This window comes from Rhopilema esculentum, chromosome 2 (genome assembly GCF_057945365.1).
Source record: "Rhopilema esculentum isolate cy_ngs chromosome 2, ASM5794536v1, whole genome shotgun sequence".
Classification (NCBI taxonomy): domain Eukaryota; kingdom Metazoa; phylum Cnidaria; class Scyphozoa; order Rhizostomeae; family Rhizostomatidae; genus Rhopilema; species Rhopilema esculentum.
The window spans coordinates 601,282-617,296 of NC_142816.1; the positions used below are offsets into that span (position 1 = coordinate 601,282).

At 38.0% G+C, this 16,015-nt stretch overlaps 1 protein-coding gene across 3 annotated transcripts; it reads left to right on the forward strand.

Annotated features, from left to right (window-relative positions):
* The first annotated feature begins 9,826 nt into the window (after positions 1-9,826).
* On the forward strand, positions 9,827-15,435 carry LOC135695497 (uncharacterized). 3 transcript variants are annotated; one of them, XR_016143789.1, is made up of 4 exons: positions 9,827-12,138; positions 14,188-14,293; positions 14,767-14,803; positions 15,296-15,435. XR_016143789.1 is itself a non-coding variant. In XM_089108629.1 (4 exons), exons 1-4 carry the CDS (start codon positions 13,976-13,978, stop codon positions 15,405-15,407), a joined length of 384 nt encoding a protein of 127 aa, XP_088964755.1. In that variant the 3' UTR covers positions 15,408-15,435. The 3 variants fall into 3 exon arrangements, 2 of the variants coding, with proteins under 2 accessions (XP_088964755.1, XP_088964758.1); XM_089108629.1 differs by lacking the exon at positions 9,827-12,138 and adding an exon at positions 13,976-14,107 and having other exon boundaries at positions 14,191-14,293; XM_089108632.1 differs by lacking the exon at positions 9,827-12,138 and adding an exon at positions 13,995-14,107.
* The last annotated feature ends 580 nt before the right edge of the window (positions 15,436-16,015 follow it).

The following is a 16,015-nucleotide window of genomic DNA, read 5'->3' on the forward strand; positions in this document are numbered from 1 at the left end:
GTCCAAGTACTCCTTTATAACAGCATCGTAATCCTGTTATAGATGTGGGTTGCGTCTTAGCTTCCTCAGCAACGAGGACAATCTTGCTATACTCCGCTTCTCGTTTGCAGGCAGTGGTGGATGACCAGTTTTCCAGTTTTCAAGTAGTCCTGTTTCATACCAACCCTCATCGCTTCTCACTAACTGTTGCTTGTAGTCTTCGTAGACTGAATTTGATCTGCTGGACGGCGAATCTTGGATCCCAAAAACGTCAAGGCTGCACAGACGATCGTAATCTTCATCCGTAGATCTTGTGAGATACAAATCTGACAAATCCAACTCAGTTCCTGGTGAAGTTATTGTCCATCCAAACCGCGTATATTCAGCCACAAGCTCACCAACTTCTCCGATCTTTGGTGGTACTGAAGGTTTTATTTGAGATTACTCACTTGTTCCAAGCACCAAATGCACTGGCAACTCACTCTTTGTACCTGTTTCTGTCATCTTTTTGCCCTTTAAGTGACTGAACTTTCTGATCATAATTCGGATTTGCCAATGACAGGAGAACGTTCTTTTCCACCTTGCTGACGTTAGTGCGTAATTCAAAATCTTTGTCACAGTTGCTGATTTTAAGGTTGTACACTTGGATCCTCCTCATAGTCGTATGCATCATCATTTCTATTTTTCTTTGCTCGACTCTCGATGCTGGTACCCAAATGCGATTGATGAGTGTGGCTGATGCGTATGAGCTCCCTACTCCTGTGTCTAGCAGCGCTCTGCAATCCACTCCGTTGATTTTTACCACCACCACTGGGTATGTAACATGGCGTGGTTCTGACGTCAGCATTGCTTGCTTTGTTGGCTCCTGAGTCTTGTTACAGATGGACTGATGCCTTGCGCCGCATTTGGAACCCCCTTGTTGGCTTTTGCTTCAGAGGCTCTGTGATTCGCACCAAGGCATTTGAAGCAAAGTCGTTTCTTAGATATCAGCTGCTTCCGTGCTTCTGGAGAGGTCACACGTTGGCAGTTGATAGGTTTTTGCCGTTCACTGTCCTAATACGCACAGCCGTTTAATTTCCATGGTTTCTGATGGGTTTGGAGCGTTCTCTCAAATCTCCGATGGGGTTTGCTGTGTTCTTTTCCTTCTTCTGGGATAGGATTTCTCTCGGTCCATCTCCAAATTGTTTCTACAAGCTGCGGAAATTCCCAGGCATGCCATTGAGCGTCACCTTTCACCAGGTCTGACCGAATTCCAGGGAGTCTATCAATTAGAAGCCTGACGTAGCCATTGATTGTTTTTAGTTTTCCCATGGTCTCCATTGCATGCACACGAGTAAGGAGTTTCTGATAGAAGTTGTATATTTGGGCAGCATTTGATCCATTGATTGTAACTAGATCCATGATCCCCTTCACATGTGCAGTGACAAATTCATTCGCCTTACCAAATTTTGTAACTCGTAAACTTCAGGTGTGAATGGCAGTCCATCTATAAGAAGATCTACCTTAGAATCCAATAGTTCCTTGAGGTAGGTGAATTTCGAGACATTCGATATCTTCGCTACATCTATTTCTGTACTGAATTGGTTCCAAAATCTCATCCAATCAATGGCAATACCATTAAATTTCGTTATGCTGAGTTTCGGAAGCTCAACCTTCATACCTCCTTTCTGCGTGTTCAGCGTTTTCTCCTCGGACTGTTTAGATTGGTACTGCTCACTGAACTGCAATCTCATCTCTTCGAGGCGTTTTTCTTTTTCAAATCTACTTCGCAACCGCACCTCCTCTTCTTCTCTTTCCCTCTCAACCTTTTCCTTTTCTCTATTGAAATCCAATGCTGAAATGGCATTGCTTGTCATTTCAACCGTATGCTTGAACCTCTCTACTCTTGCGTCGACGTCAGCACTCCATTCTTCCACTTTCTCTTCGCTCCAGTTTTCTGCTATCAAAATATCTTCGACTTGTTCACTCAAAGAATAAATTCCTGTAGTCGGCTTTCCATTGCTTGAAGCTGTGTTCTGAGCTCTCTCACTCCTTGTCATCTTCCAGAATTCTGGCCGTAGACTTGTCCTTGATATCCAGGATTTTAAATCTATCCTCCAATTTCTTCTTTGTTTCTTTAGAATCCATTTTGAATTAAAATGCTCGAGACTTATTCGCCGAACTTCGGAATAGTCCCATCTGAGGTACCACTTTGTCGGGAATCGTATGGTTAGCCGCGACAATAAATCACAAATCTGTTCATAGAATCTTTTATGTTTAGCACGATCACAACCATCACAACTTTACAACCACTCAACTTATAATCTTAACTACTTTTATATCTAAGTCTAAAAATGTTCTAGCAAAACGTTGTCATTATTGCGTATCATTTTAATACAAAGCTTCATAAAATATTAATTGCCTCAAAGCTAATTTTTGATACCCTCAAAAGGTTCATGAAGGTTCCCGATATACAATTACGTCAACAAAACGAATACGAGGCTACGTGTTTACAATAGGCCTTAATAAGCTAATACGGAGAGCTATTCTAAGGAATTACACACGAAGCAAAAGTTCCTAGTATGTTCTGGAATGTTTCACTATTTCAAGGCTAAGTATACTGTTTTTAAAAAATCTTGACAACACGCTACGCCACTGAGTATAATTTAAAGTTGTTAGTGGTTTTTCAATCGATATATGCGTAAGTACATTGTGTTTAATTATTCTGTTATGTAAAATTATGTTTTGCTCTTCCATTCGTTATTATTAAACGTGCCAAAAGTTTTATTAATCACTTAGCAACAAAACTGAAGGATTCCAAACAAACAATCTTTGCAGTTGCTACGACGCGCTTTCTCGCACAGGGCAGTCATGATGCATTGCTTCTCCTAGGCTCCGCCCTTAAAAAAATTGTACTGTTGTTCAGTAGTTCATAGGGAGTTTTGCAGGTAATTTGTTATTGTAGGATTTTACATTGAATAGAAAAAGGGACCCTATTTCTGCCAGCATTCCTAGGTGAAAGTGTGGCTGCGTTCCTATGTCAAAGTCTTCCTGCTTGCATTCCTATATCAAGTCTTCCTGTCGGCTTATCTTATTTTGTAGCAAATAAGAAGCACCACAATACGAAGGAAATGAACAACAATAAATACATGTGAATTAGTTAAGGCTAATATGGAAGAACGGAAGGATGGCGAATGAGAGAGCGGTGGTGGTGGAATGAAAATGTAATGAGGATTAAGTGCTATAATATGAAACAATGATAATGTTGCTGTAAAGTTAACGGTCAGTGGTTCTGTTCATGCTGTTCGGTGTGAGAGTATTTGCCAGGCCAAGGAGGTATTGCTCTTTGGCTCATCGAACACTCTCTCGTTTGTCATTGAGTTCCAGTAATGGTGTTACAGTAAGGTCATTGATGTTATGTTCTGGGCTGCAGAAGTGTTCTGCAACACCAGATTTGTCTACTTTTTTGTTGATAATGTCTCGTCTGTGTTCGTTAAATCTGTCTTTCAATCGTCTGCTTGTTTGTCCAATGTATTGGCAGTTCTTGTGTCCGTTAGTTAAACAGTGTTTGCACTGTAATGCGTAAATAACGTTAGTAGAGTTGCAGTCTAGTCTTTGTTTTTGTCGTAGTTTTTATCAGTGATAGTAAAGTTAAAAGGAGTAGTACGGCCTGTGATGTGTTGGCATGTTATGCAGTTGCGTCGCGAGTGGCATTTGTAAGTGCCTCTGGGATTACTTGGTGTGCCACTTTTTATTCGTGCACGAACCAGTGTATCCCGGAGGTTTTTAGGTCTACGGTAGCTGAGTATGGGTACGTCAGGGAAGATTCTTTGCATGTTTTGAAGTTCTGTAACATGTTGATGTTTTGTCTGAGGATGGTAAATAGTTGTGGCAAAGAGGGGTGATAGGTGACAACAAGTTTGTGATTTTTACGTTTTTAGTGGTTTTCAGGCAGTCCTGTCTGGTTTTTTTAGAAGCCTTCCGTATTTGTTTGTGTGTCTGTTTTGTTTTGTAACCTCGTTTCGTCAAGTATTGTAGTAGTTGTTTTGTTCGGAGTTTGTATGTTTCGTCTTCCGAGCATATACGTCGTAGTCGTAGGGCAAGACTGTATGGGATTGACTGTCTGGTGTGGCTGTAACCAACATTATCTGATATTGTGTGTGGCTGTAGCCAATAGCTGTCCACGCAGGGCCGTCGCTATGGGGGTTTGTGGGTGGTGGGTATGACAACCCCCAGTCACTAACCTTGTCGGCAAAAGTTTTGTCGACAACCTACTGGAAACTGGCAAACTTTCAGAAGAAAGATAGAGAATTTTGCCATTTTTAAATAGATATTATCGGTTGTTGATGACAGCACCAGTCACTGTTGAAATTGGTCAAAATCTAACGAGAATGATTGATAATCGTTCATGCTAAAGGCCAGGCGTGGTCTGGCCCGGGTGGCAAAGTGGCGATCCCCACCGGGACCTCAGACATGTAAAGTAAAGAAAAATTACGGGCCTTTTCTGCAAAAATTGAAGTAGAGAAGTTGATTTTCATAAACTGAGACACTACAGTCGCAGCCAAGGCCCCTAACATGAGTGCTGGCATCACAACTAAGCATCAACATGAAGTCTGCGCAAATTTAGTATTTCAGGTAGTTTCGCGTATCAATAATCCGCGATTTTAGGCCACAAACGCTAAAAAACGCAAAAGTTTCTTCCCTCGAAAGCTTCTTACCGTGAAAATTTCTTCCCACGAAAGTTTCTTCCTTGAAAGTTGTAAGCAAAAGAAAAAGGCCTTCCCCGGCTGCCCTTAAAGTTCTTTATTTCTCTGAAACCCTCTCAAAGGTGCATGCTTGAACGTTATATTGAAATTTTTTTGTTTACTGATTGCTAAATAAACAGCGTGTTTAGAATAATGAAGTTTGGTAAAGACTAAGGAATCTGTATCGTTTTAAGTTCTCTCAATGATTTTTTGATTATTTTTTTGGCTCAATTTCAGAATATTATGTATATTCGCTTGAGAATATTGCAAAAGGTGTTAGACTAGAATTATTATTTTGAACTGTTATTAGAGTTTCTAAGAGTTACAAATGGATCCATTGTTTTGCTGTTATTGTGCAGAGATTAACTGCATACATAGAGTCCTTGGTTTCTATAGAGAACCACAACCGTCAATAATTGATTTGGACTGAGCATATTTTAGCCTTTTCTCTCATTAGTTTGTGTGGCTCAAAAAAATTTATCTACCACACCTTGAACAAGGACCTTTTGGTTTGCTGGCTACCCTGCAATTATGACACTGAGCAAAACTGAAATATAGCAGAATTCAGTACCGAACAATAAGCAACAAAAACTATACATTTTAACAGTTACATAGATACTTTCTTTCGTTTTGGAACTATCTGCAATCTAAAATTTCCTGAGAATAAATATTCACGAGTTTTATCAATGATAACTATAATTGTTTAAGAACCACACCCGTATCTGTTGCGACACCCATCTTGTCGGCAAACCACTGGTATTGCACCGCCTTCCCCACCTCAATGAAAGTTCCCTAGCTACGGTCCTGTGTTCACGTAATCTCCTTCACCACTGGAGACAGTATTTATCGATAAGGCAATCGTTTATAGAAAAATATGATTGCTTTAATAAGTCTTTGTATACCTTTCTATAAGCGAATTCCAGAGGCTGCACATATCACTTTCTACCAAATTAATTTTTCTATAAGAAACGTAAAAGTATGAAGTGTCTTCCCCTGATCCTACGAGAAGGCCAAATCAATTTTTCCACAGTTATGCAAAAACATTTTCTACTCATTGTAAATGACTGGAAGGTTGACCGTAATCTAAAAAAAATTAAAAATGTCACAGTAGAACACAAACCACTATGAAAGCAAGCTTGCAATTAATAGTTCATGCAAAACGAGCAGAAATACTTGATTTGGATCAGGTTCTCAACCGGTTTAGGAAAATGTAACCTAACAGCAGAATCATTTTATAATGAATTCTGTTATTAAAGGATTCTCTATTAGATTAGAGACAGTATAATTGCCATTGAAACATTTTAATCACGGCATATTTTGAGTAACAGTTTTTGAAATACGTCTTCCTGATCGAACATATCAATTAACTTTTTCAAATCAAACTTTCCAAAGTTTACATTTCTTCCTTTTCATTTGTGATTTAGATGTGAAACAATTATCAAACAAAACATCACTTTTAATAAGAACGCTATGTTTTTTGTCCTACATTCATATCATTATAATATTTTTGCTTCAATATATTCTTAAATTATTGCTATTTCTTTTAAAATCTGATATTTTTTCATGGTAACATAGTTACACAAAATTCGAAGGTGTTAAAAGAAATAGCCACGCCCCAGAATAGAAATCGCACTTTATACAAAAATGAAACATCTCGGCCATGCCATACTCTGTCATTACAAATACAAAACAGGCTACTGCGTGCTAAGCAAAAGTTCTCATAATATTCTAAAAATAGAGATGTTTCTGAACCTGAATATTCTTATAAAAATGTTCTTGTAAAAACAGTGTAGGCAAAACGGGAACAGGTTTTTTAGAAATGGAAAAACTGCAAAAAGAACGTTCCGATTTCTATGCGGAACTACATCGCTTAAATGCATGCTATTTTCTTTCTTTTTACTGTCGGCAGTTTTATACATTCTCCGTCGACAGTTTCGTTGAATATAAACGTCGGCACCTCGAATGTTTATCTCTAGCGCCATCCCTGAGGGATTGTTAAGGGGATAACCATATTGCAGGAAATGATAGGTTGACCAAGGACAAAAACTGGGTAACGGGAGAGGGATGCCCCGAAGGGACAGGGTGTGGCACAGAACAATGCTATCCAGTAATTATTGCAAAATTCCAACACTGTAACTATTGAAAAAATCTTTTGAGGCAAGTAACTTGAAACAATGTTCGTCTTGCCATGCGGTTAAATTCTGCATTTAATAACGCCAACCCAAGCATTGAAAGCATCCCGCATGATATGATTAAAGCTAAACTTCATGCATATGGTTTTGATGAAAAAGTCCTGGTTCTTGCCTATTCCTATCTTAAAAAAACGGAAGCAGAGTATCCGAATACATAACGTCTATAATTCCTTTCAAGAAATTGTATCAGGAGTACCACAGGGATCTGTTTTAGGTTCTATTCTTTTCAATTTCTACATTAATGACCTTTTCTCTTTTATAAAGCAAGCAACCATGTATAACTATGCTGATGACAACACGATTTCTTGTTTTCCAAATCCTTGCAAGATCTTGTCAGGGTCTTGGAAAATGAAGCCGACAGTGCTTTGTTATGGCTCGAACAAAATGAAATATTGCGAACCCGAACAAATTCCATGCAGTTTTTATTAAAAAGGACCAGACAAATTCTTATAGCATAAATCTTAACTTTCAAGGATATTCTATCAAATGTGAAGAGACTGTTAAACTCCTGGGTGTAACACTAGACTAAAAATTGAACTTTGACCCACATATATCAAACCTTTGAAAGAAAGCTGCGGCACAGTTAAAGGTTCTTAAGCGACTCAAGTCATTTATTGGTTTCGCTGAAAAAGAAGTTTTGGTTCAAGTTTCGTGTACTCGAAAATTAAACTATTGTCCTTTAGTTTGATATTGTTTGTCTTCGAAATCACTTCAAAAAATTTAAAGGATACAGGAATGCTTGCTAAAATTTTTAGCGGTGACGCTCTGCTCAGTAGTGACAAATACCACAATGAATTCGCTGCTTATTTTAACATGATAAAAGCAAAAGCAATAAGCAATGAAATTTTATTGGCAATGGGACTGCGCTACGAACTTTTTAGAAGAAGACAAGATACATCGGAAAGTGTAGCTAGATATTACAAAAACGAGGTTGAGTTATGTTGTCTATTCATTTTTACCTCATCCACTTTAGGCGCCCTCGCCAAGGTATTGACTTTTTTAAAACTTTTACGACACTAAGTTGGCTTTAAAATCAATTTCTTTAAAACAACCTTGACCAAGTCTGTAGTCCAAGGAGCAAAGCATGAGGTCTTTCTATTGATAACGGGCTAAGCTTGAAACGCCGTTAATAAATTCGCTTTTTTCTTACTACAATTTTACTTAACCTCCTTGTTATCATCCATTATATTTTACAGCACAAAAAGTATTATAGTTTTCTTTGACCACTGAGAAGACACCAAGAACCTTGAATACTGGAGTACTTTAAGGTAAATGCCATAGACTGCAAAGAGGTTTGAATGATTTTACCAACTTTGATCGTCAGCACATAGATATCTTGACCCGAAGAAACTTAAGCGTTTTTTATTTTACCTTCTGTTAAGGGGAGGGGGGCTAGCCTTCTCCGATGGGGGGGGGGGCTGTAGCCCGTCTCTCTAAGATCACCACTGAATCCATGCATTTAGAGACACATATTAAGAAGATTTTGAAGATTTCCTACCAACACATATGGACCACACAAACGTGTATCTACACATAATAATTATGCCCCACCAAACCCCCCCTCCCCAGAAAGTTTTTAGTATGTTTTTTGTTCTTTTTATTTTGTAAACCGGCAGCCTAACGGTATAAGAAAGTGCTGAAATTGATCAATCAAGTTCATCGATAGCCAAAAAAATCAAACAGCAACGTTATTTCATGGACTGTCGTCATTAAAAATTTCCTCAGACTCCAAATTTTTCAGACAAATGTGTATCGTGCTTATTTCATACCACAGATTCCTTGGTTCAGAAAAAAACAAAATCTTGAAAGCGAATCTAATTAACAATGGAAAAAATCATTAAAACAAACAAAGCACTAGGGAAAGCTCTCAACCTATCCATAGTATCGGGCATCCTTTCCGTAGTATCGGGCATCTTTTCCGTAGTAGCGGGGATCCTTTCCGTAGTAATGGGCATCCTTTCCGTAGTAGCGGGCATCTTTTCCGTAGTAGCGGGGATCCTTTCCGTAGTAATGGGCATCCTTTCCGTAGTAGCGGGCATCTTTTCCGTAGTAGCGGGGATCCTTTCCGTAGTAATGGGCATCCTTTCCGTAGTAGCGGGCATCTTTTCCGTAGTATCGGGGATCCTTTCCGTAGTAATGGGCATCCTTTCCGTAGTAATGGGCATCCTTTCCGTAGTAATGGGCATCTTTTCCGTAGTATCGGGGATCCTTTCCGTAGTAATGGGCATCCTTTCCGTAGTAATGGGCATCCTTTCCGTAGTAGTGGGCATCTTTTCCGTAGTATCGGGGATCCTTTCCGTAGTAATGGGCATCCTTTCCGTAGTAATGGGCATCCTTTCCGTAGTAGCGGGCATCTTTTCCGTAGTAGCGGGGATCCTTTCCGTAGTAATGGGCATCCTTTCCGTAGTAATGGGCATCCTTTCCATAGTAGCGGGCATCTTTTCCGTAGTATCGGGGATCCTTTCCATAGTAATGGGCATCCTTTCCGTAGTAGCGGGCATCCTTTCCGTAGTAATGGGCATCCTTTCCGTAGTAATGGGCATCCTTTCCGTAGTAGCGGGCATCTTTTCCGTAGTAGCGGGGATCCTTTCCGTAGTAATGGGCATCCTTTCCGTAGTAATGGGCATCCTTTCCATAGTAGCGGGCATCTTTTCCGTAGTATCGGGGATCCTTTCCATAGTAATGGGCATCCTTTCCGTAGTAGCGGGCATCCTTACCGTAGTAGCGGGCATCTTTTCCGTAGTAGCGGGCATCTTTTCCGTAGTAGCGGGCATCCTTTCCGTAGTAGCGGGCATCCTTTCCGTAGTAGCGGGCATCTTTTCCGTAGTATCGTGGATCCTTTCCGTAGTAACGGGCATCCTTTGATTTCACAGCTTTGCCATGAGCAATTGAAAACAGTGCAATAAGCACCAATAGGATCAATGATTTCATATTTGCTGCAAGGGAATGTACGCTATTAGAATTTCATTTTAAGGTAAAACTTTCAAAATGTATGCTATTTGATCCGTGCTATTTTTGACCTAAATATAGAAAATGACTTCAAAAACTTGAATAGCCTTTAAAGGTAATACGTTAGTAAGCTGCAATAATATTTGAAATGAGGAACAAAAATGAAAAGAGAACTTACAGAGTGACATTTTATTTGCACTTAATCAGTCATATTTTCGGCCATATATTTGCACCAACAAACAATATTGTATTTGTTTAATGTTTCTATTGTATTTACATTCTCTTTGTAGCCTATCTTCACTATTCGCTTTGTTTTAGTTAATCCCCTTAATTGAGCTGTTTTAATGTAGTTTTTTTCATAGTTACAATGTTTATTCAGGTATTTATATTAATATGAACAAAGGTAAAATAACGAATCTACACAGTTGCTGCTCTACCCTAGAGCTGCGTTTGAAATTCGTGTCAGCTCATAAAATAGGACCTCTCTAAAACTGATGAAAATATTATCCAACCTTTTGGAACAATACATTTTCGACATTGACTTTTATCTTCCATATAATGGATTAAGGATTTTTTTATCTTCCATATAATGGGGGAAAATTCGCCTGCTAACTGAAACCTTCCAAATATTCTGCTGGAACATGGCCTGCGCCACAAGGGGAACAGGGCCCTTTGCCTTCCTAATTTCTTGCTAAACGAAAAATAAAACTCAGCTCAAATTTTTGAAAAAGATAAACCTAAAAATTACAACAAACACATTAAACCAAAGTCAACAGGTAAAACAGTATCAACAAAAGTTTTCCGTGGCTAGACAGGTTAAGAGGAAACCTTCTTTACATTAATGACCCCTCTAGTTTAGGATCAGTGGAGCGAGCCTGGAAATGGATAAAGATATTCACCAACAGATTAATTTGAATCGCAAAATATTTCAATCTTGTTGATTAAATAGACGATGTGAAATGATATGCAAATAATGTTCAAAGATTCCTCAAAGATCTGATTGAAAATTGTCCAACTTAGCGCAAATGCAAATGATTTTCTGAGTGCTGTGACAAATTAAATAGGACAGCAATTTTACACATGTATCAAGGAGGTCTTGATAGGCTGCAAAAGAGTTGGTAGTATGATATATGATGTCCTTACAAAAGATCAGTTTTAATGATTTTAGAAATCCCATTGAAGAGAAAACTTCAACTGTGAATTTTACGGTGTTGCGCCCTTTTAAAAACCTTTTTATCAAAAGTCCCGAGCTAACTGAAATGGTACTCTCATTTCTGTTTACACGATGTAGTATTGACAGGCAATCCTTAAAGCTTATAGAGAAGCCATCTAGATTCGTCTTGTATATAAAAATCATTTACTATCAAAAGCTCTAGATCCAACTGAAATTAAAGTAAGAACCCAAGCCATTTATACGAGCAACGCGTGGCGGTCGACTTTCAACCTGTGAGTGTTGGATGTGATTGTGACTGTAAGTGGGGCCAATATGTCGAAATTGAAATAAGGAATTTATTTACCTTATCTTTAATTTATTTTTGTTAACTTTGAAAAAGTTTTTTATCCCACTGACTGTTTTTGTTTTAGTAATGGATAGCCTGGATAATTTACCAAAATTTCGTTCTATTCTCGCTTCTGACCTCAATGACTATTGCATATGATTAGATGAGAGCCAACATTTTCCCCTCCTACTATGAGCCAGGTAATTTTGCCGATTTTAAAAAGAATTTAAGCCTGGTTTAAACGTCGCAATTCTCATGTTCCGAACCTAACTCGAGAACTAAGTACATGAGGGGCGCGACGTTTGAATAAATTTGGTACGGCAGATTTAGTTAGGAGTGGCAAACTAGTTTGGATCGCCAGAGCTTGCCGAGCTGCACGACTCCAGCACGGCACGGTTTCAAGCGTCGAACTTGCCATTGACCGAACTCAATGCTTAAATATATTTAAATTATTTTTTTTTTAAATTTATCTCACAAAATTGGATTCTCGTTGCCGTTTTGCTTTGCTTCTGAAATTTAAACCTAGATACTTCCTAAAATCCTAAAATCCATTTAGGGCGACATGATTAAGTTAAACGACCACTGTAAACAATCCTAAACTGGCAACTGATGACATGAACCATGACCTGGACATTATAAGATCATGAACAAATAGATAAAGGATGTCCTTCAGCCCTGATCCTAGAAAGCAAGCTGTGGAGATAATTTTCTAAACACAGAGACAAAATTGATCGTCCCCGATAATTGTTGATAATATCCAAGTAATGCCCGACAGGCTTACACTCGACCCAACAGGTAAGAGCAAAAGCTAAAGGTTATCAGCATTATGTCTGCTGACATATTTAAGGGCTTCATCCTAAATGATGTTGTTGACTTTTGTGACAGCAGACGTAGTAATCTTTTCAGTGTTGTGATTATTCTGGAAAAAGGATGTCATTATCTTTGCTTTTTCTTAAATATCGTCATTGCGGGAGCAGATTCGAAGGAGACGACGTAGCTGGGAGTATGAATTGGAATTTCTGCATTTTGAGGGTGGGATGAAAAGAAGTCAAGAAAGCTGTGTGAATCTGTTCCAGCTTTTTAAGTTCCATCATCACTTTTCCATTTTACTTGATAACGGGCGATGCTCGAAACGTCGTTATTCATTAAATCTAGTATCTATTCCTGGTACAACTTGCTAACATTCATAGTTATTATATCATTTTATTGTACCGCACGCAATCTAGTATATTTATGGAATTATTATAGTTTGTTTGTGGCACACTTGCGTTGAGTGAAAAAGTGCATTCACAATACGATGTCAAAAATGATGTTTATAATGACAATAAGTATAATAAATAATTTGTTTACAGTTGGTGTACTAGATGTATCTCTAATAGCTATAAAGAACCTAATTAAGGCCGACTATTTATGAAAAATGAATGTAAATTTAATGAATGGCACAATGTGAAATAAAACCTTGCCCAGCAATAAATAGTTCACATACACTAAAGTCAGACAATGCAGGGTGTGCTCTTAATTCTTTTTTAAAAGTTGCTAATAATTGAGACTCTCTTTTGTTGCGAGGAAGCATTTGCCACAGCTTCTGACCAAAATATCTCATAGCTCCTATACCATGAAAAATTAGCCTGGCTTTTTGAGTGCCAAGATTATTTTTAGTTCGCAAATCATAAATTACATTTCTTACTCATGAAGATAGGGTTCAGCTTGTGTTTGGTTTTGCATATTTTTATCCTCAAGTACTGTAGATTGTGTTAGTGAATTGATACTGCCTTTTCTGATGTCAGGAAAGTTTCAAAGTCGGCATGACTGCCTTTATAAACAATTCTGAGTACTTTTTCCTTGATTTTAGTTACTTCAGCATTTAGGTATCTATTATTTAACATCCAAGTTTGCGGGTAGTAGTTATAGTAAGTATTTATGAAGTTGTTCATTAGGAGACGCAGTTTAGCAGAACCCATAAACGAAAATTCTCTAACAATGGCATACAGTTTTTGACTGGCTCTTTTGCATAAATTTGAGACGTGATTTTTGACATTACGATTTTATCTTAATATCATCTTGGTTTGTGCCAAAAGTCAGAAGATGACACTGTCTTTCACTCGATTTCATAAAGTTTTCAGGAAACCACTTCGATAAAACAAAAGCACCAGTTTCTAGCCGTTCTAAAGGCCGATTTTCATTTGACATTTTTTGTGCACGCAGGCGTAGCGCCCAAATCAAGTTGATTGGGTCTCAACTTGCTGGCAGTCACAGCGGACGCAAATTCGAGACCACTTGATTTGAACGACGCTTACTCAGATTTGGGCGCTATCTCGCGCGCACAAAAATGTCATGTGGAAATCGGCCTTAAAACGTTACCTAATTGACAGTCAGCTGCAAAAATCTTAGTATCATCAACAAAGTCACAAACTGCACTATCAGCTACCTCGAAAAAAAAATTCACTAATGTATAAATTAAAAAGAAGAGGCCAAAGGACTATTCTAATACTGCAGAAGAGCGCATATAATATTCGTTGAAAATCATACCTCAGATCACCTATGTCAAGTCTGTCTACCTTTGCTCTTGAAATGTGTGTGCAAACGGCGATTTTGTCCCTTTTTATGGTCCACTAATACTAATCTTCCTATTATGCAAATGAGCCCAAACAATGGATCCACAACGCCCGGCGATTGTAACGCTTCCTTTTCGAACTCGAAGCGGTCCTCGACGGTCGTGTCGAGTGCTACAGCTACAGTCAGTAGTGGGTGCTCTCGATCTCAGGTGAATGAGTCTCCTGGGCTTTTTTTCGTTTGCAAGATCCATGTAATTCGTGCTTTTGACGATCTTCCTTTTCGTTTTAGTAGCTACGTACGGTACACGCGCTGCTGCCCGTTTCTTTGGTTCTCCGATGGCTGCTGGCTGTACTCCTTCTTCTCTGGCATCAGAATCGATGGTATGCGAATACAAGTAAGCGATGTTGTTCTTACGTGTTTTCGATATTACTTATTTCAAATGATTTTGTGCTCATTTCTATGAAATTACACTAAAAAATCGACCGCTATACCCCCGCCGTGAACGAAAAATTGCAATTAAAGGCAATCTGTTTCGTTGTGGATTGGTTAACGAGAACAAAAGCTGGAACAAAGCCTAAACATGATTCCACCGCTCCGCCATATTTTTTACAATGCGATAAATTAAAGAGGGACTAGAAACAATAACAAATCCCTTTGTTCTTATAATCAATCAACATTGTGACAGATTGCCCTTAAGTATGAAGAATTGTGGTAGATTTTTCCTGCTTTTTATTCTTGATGCAAGAAAATTTGATTTTCATATGAAACCCGTTGTAATGCGAATTATGTATTTCCAGCCCCCAACTTTTCCATGCCTGACGAGAATCCTTTGCAGCAACTTTCCCTAACCAGCTTTTTTTTTTGTAGATGAACGATCGGATTCACTGACATTTTGGTACAGCAAGTGAGTATTTTTCGATTAAAATTTCACTTTTTGTGCGATTTTCCCACTGAGACAAATAAGATTTGCCTGCTTCTTGAGTGAAAATTATTTCTAGCTTTGAAAGCATTTTCGGAATTGTAAATGAATCATTCTAGAAAGCATTTCAAAGGACTTTATGCTTATTTGGGTGAAATTACACTAAAAACCGGTCGCTAAAAGGGGTCGCTAGACCCAACGTGAACGTGTTTCTTTTAATGTTTTACCTCCTTCGTAGTTTTGTGCTTGAAAGAAAATGGATTTGCTGTATTTGTCGCCTAACAAGACCATATTCAAATGATTTTATGCTTAATTTGATGAAATCACACTAAAATCGGTCGCTTAAAGGGGTGGCTAAACTCTCGGGGCGAACGTTTTTTCTGAAATTTTTACAAAGCATTATGACTATCGATTTCCTTAAAACGTGCTTTCATTAACCATAGAAGAACATCATTATTCTTTTTGTTCTTCATCTAGATCAAAGAGCGTTTCAAGCAATAATTATGACGCAGACGTGATCCTCAACCCCTTCGAAACGAAATTTATGGCATTTATGCTGGTGATAAATCAAACAATAAAACAAGAATAGAACTTGACTATGGAGAAGAGGACTTGAGTTATATGGATTATATGGATTAGCTGTTTTCCTCAAATTGTATTTTGTTAATTTGTTGTTGGAGTAAGAATCCTTTCTGCTGTTCGAAACTTTGGCTGTTTTCTATCTTTCAATTTCTTAGTTCTTTGTTGCTGCAGTGTTTCAAAAGCTAATTATGACGAAGATATGATACCTAGGCCTCAAATGAAAAAAATTGCGTAATAATTTTAATTCTTTGCAGTTTAGATCTCAAAAAGTCATCTTATTAGGATTTGACATTCTTTTAAGAGTTTTGTTGTCTAAAAGGTTTTCAGCTGATGTTTTAACAAACACCATGTACATACAGGTTAGAAGGTCTGACAACTCAAAAAAGCTGATGTGGACCTGCTATAGATTAAAGGGTAAAGGAAATAATTATTACATCATGTAAAAAATAAAAAAAAATTAAAAATTGTTTACTAGCAGTCTAGTAATATTTAAAATCATTCTCTTTGTTTAAAAAACCAGTTAATCCTTTTTGAAAAGTGAAGTCATTTATTGTCTGACACACCTTTTTTAGTCTTGTTTTGAAAATTTGTACATTTTCTGCATCCTTAATCTGG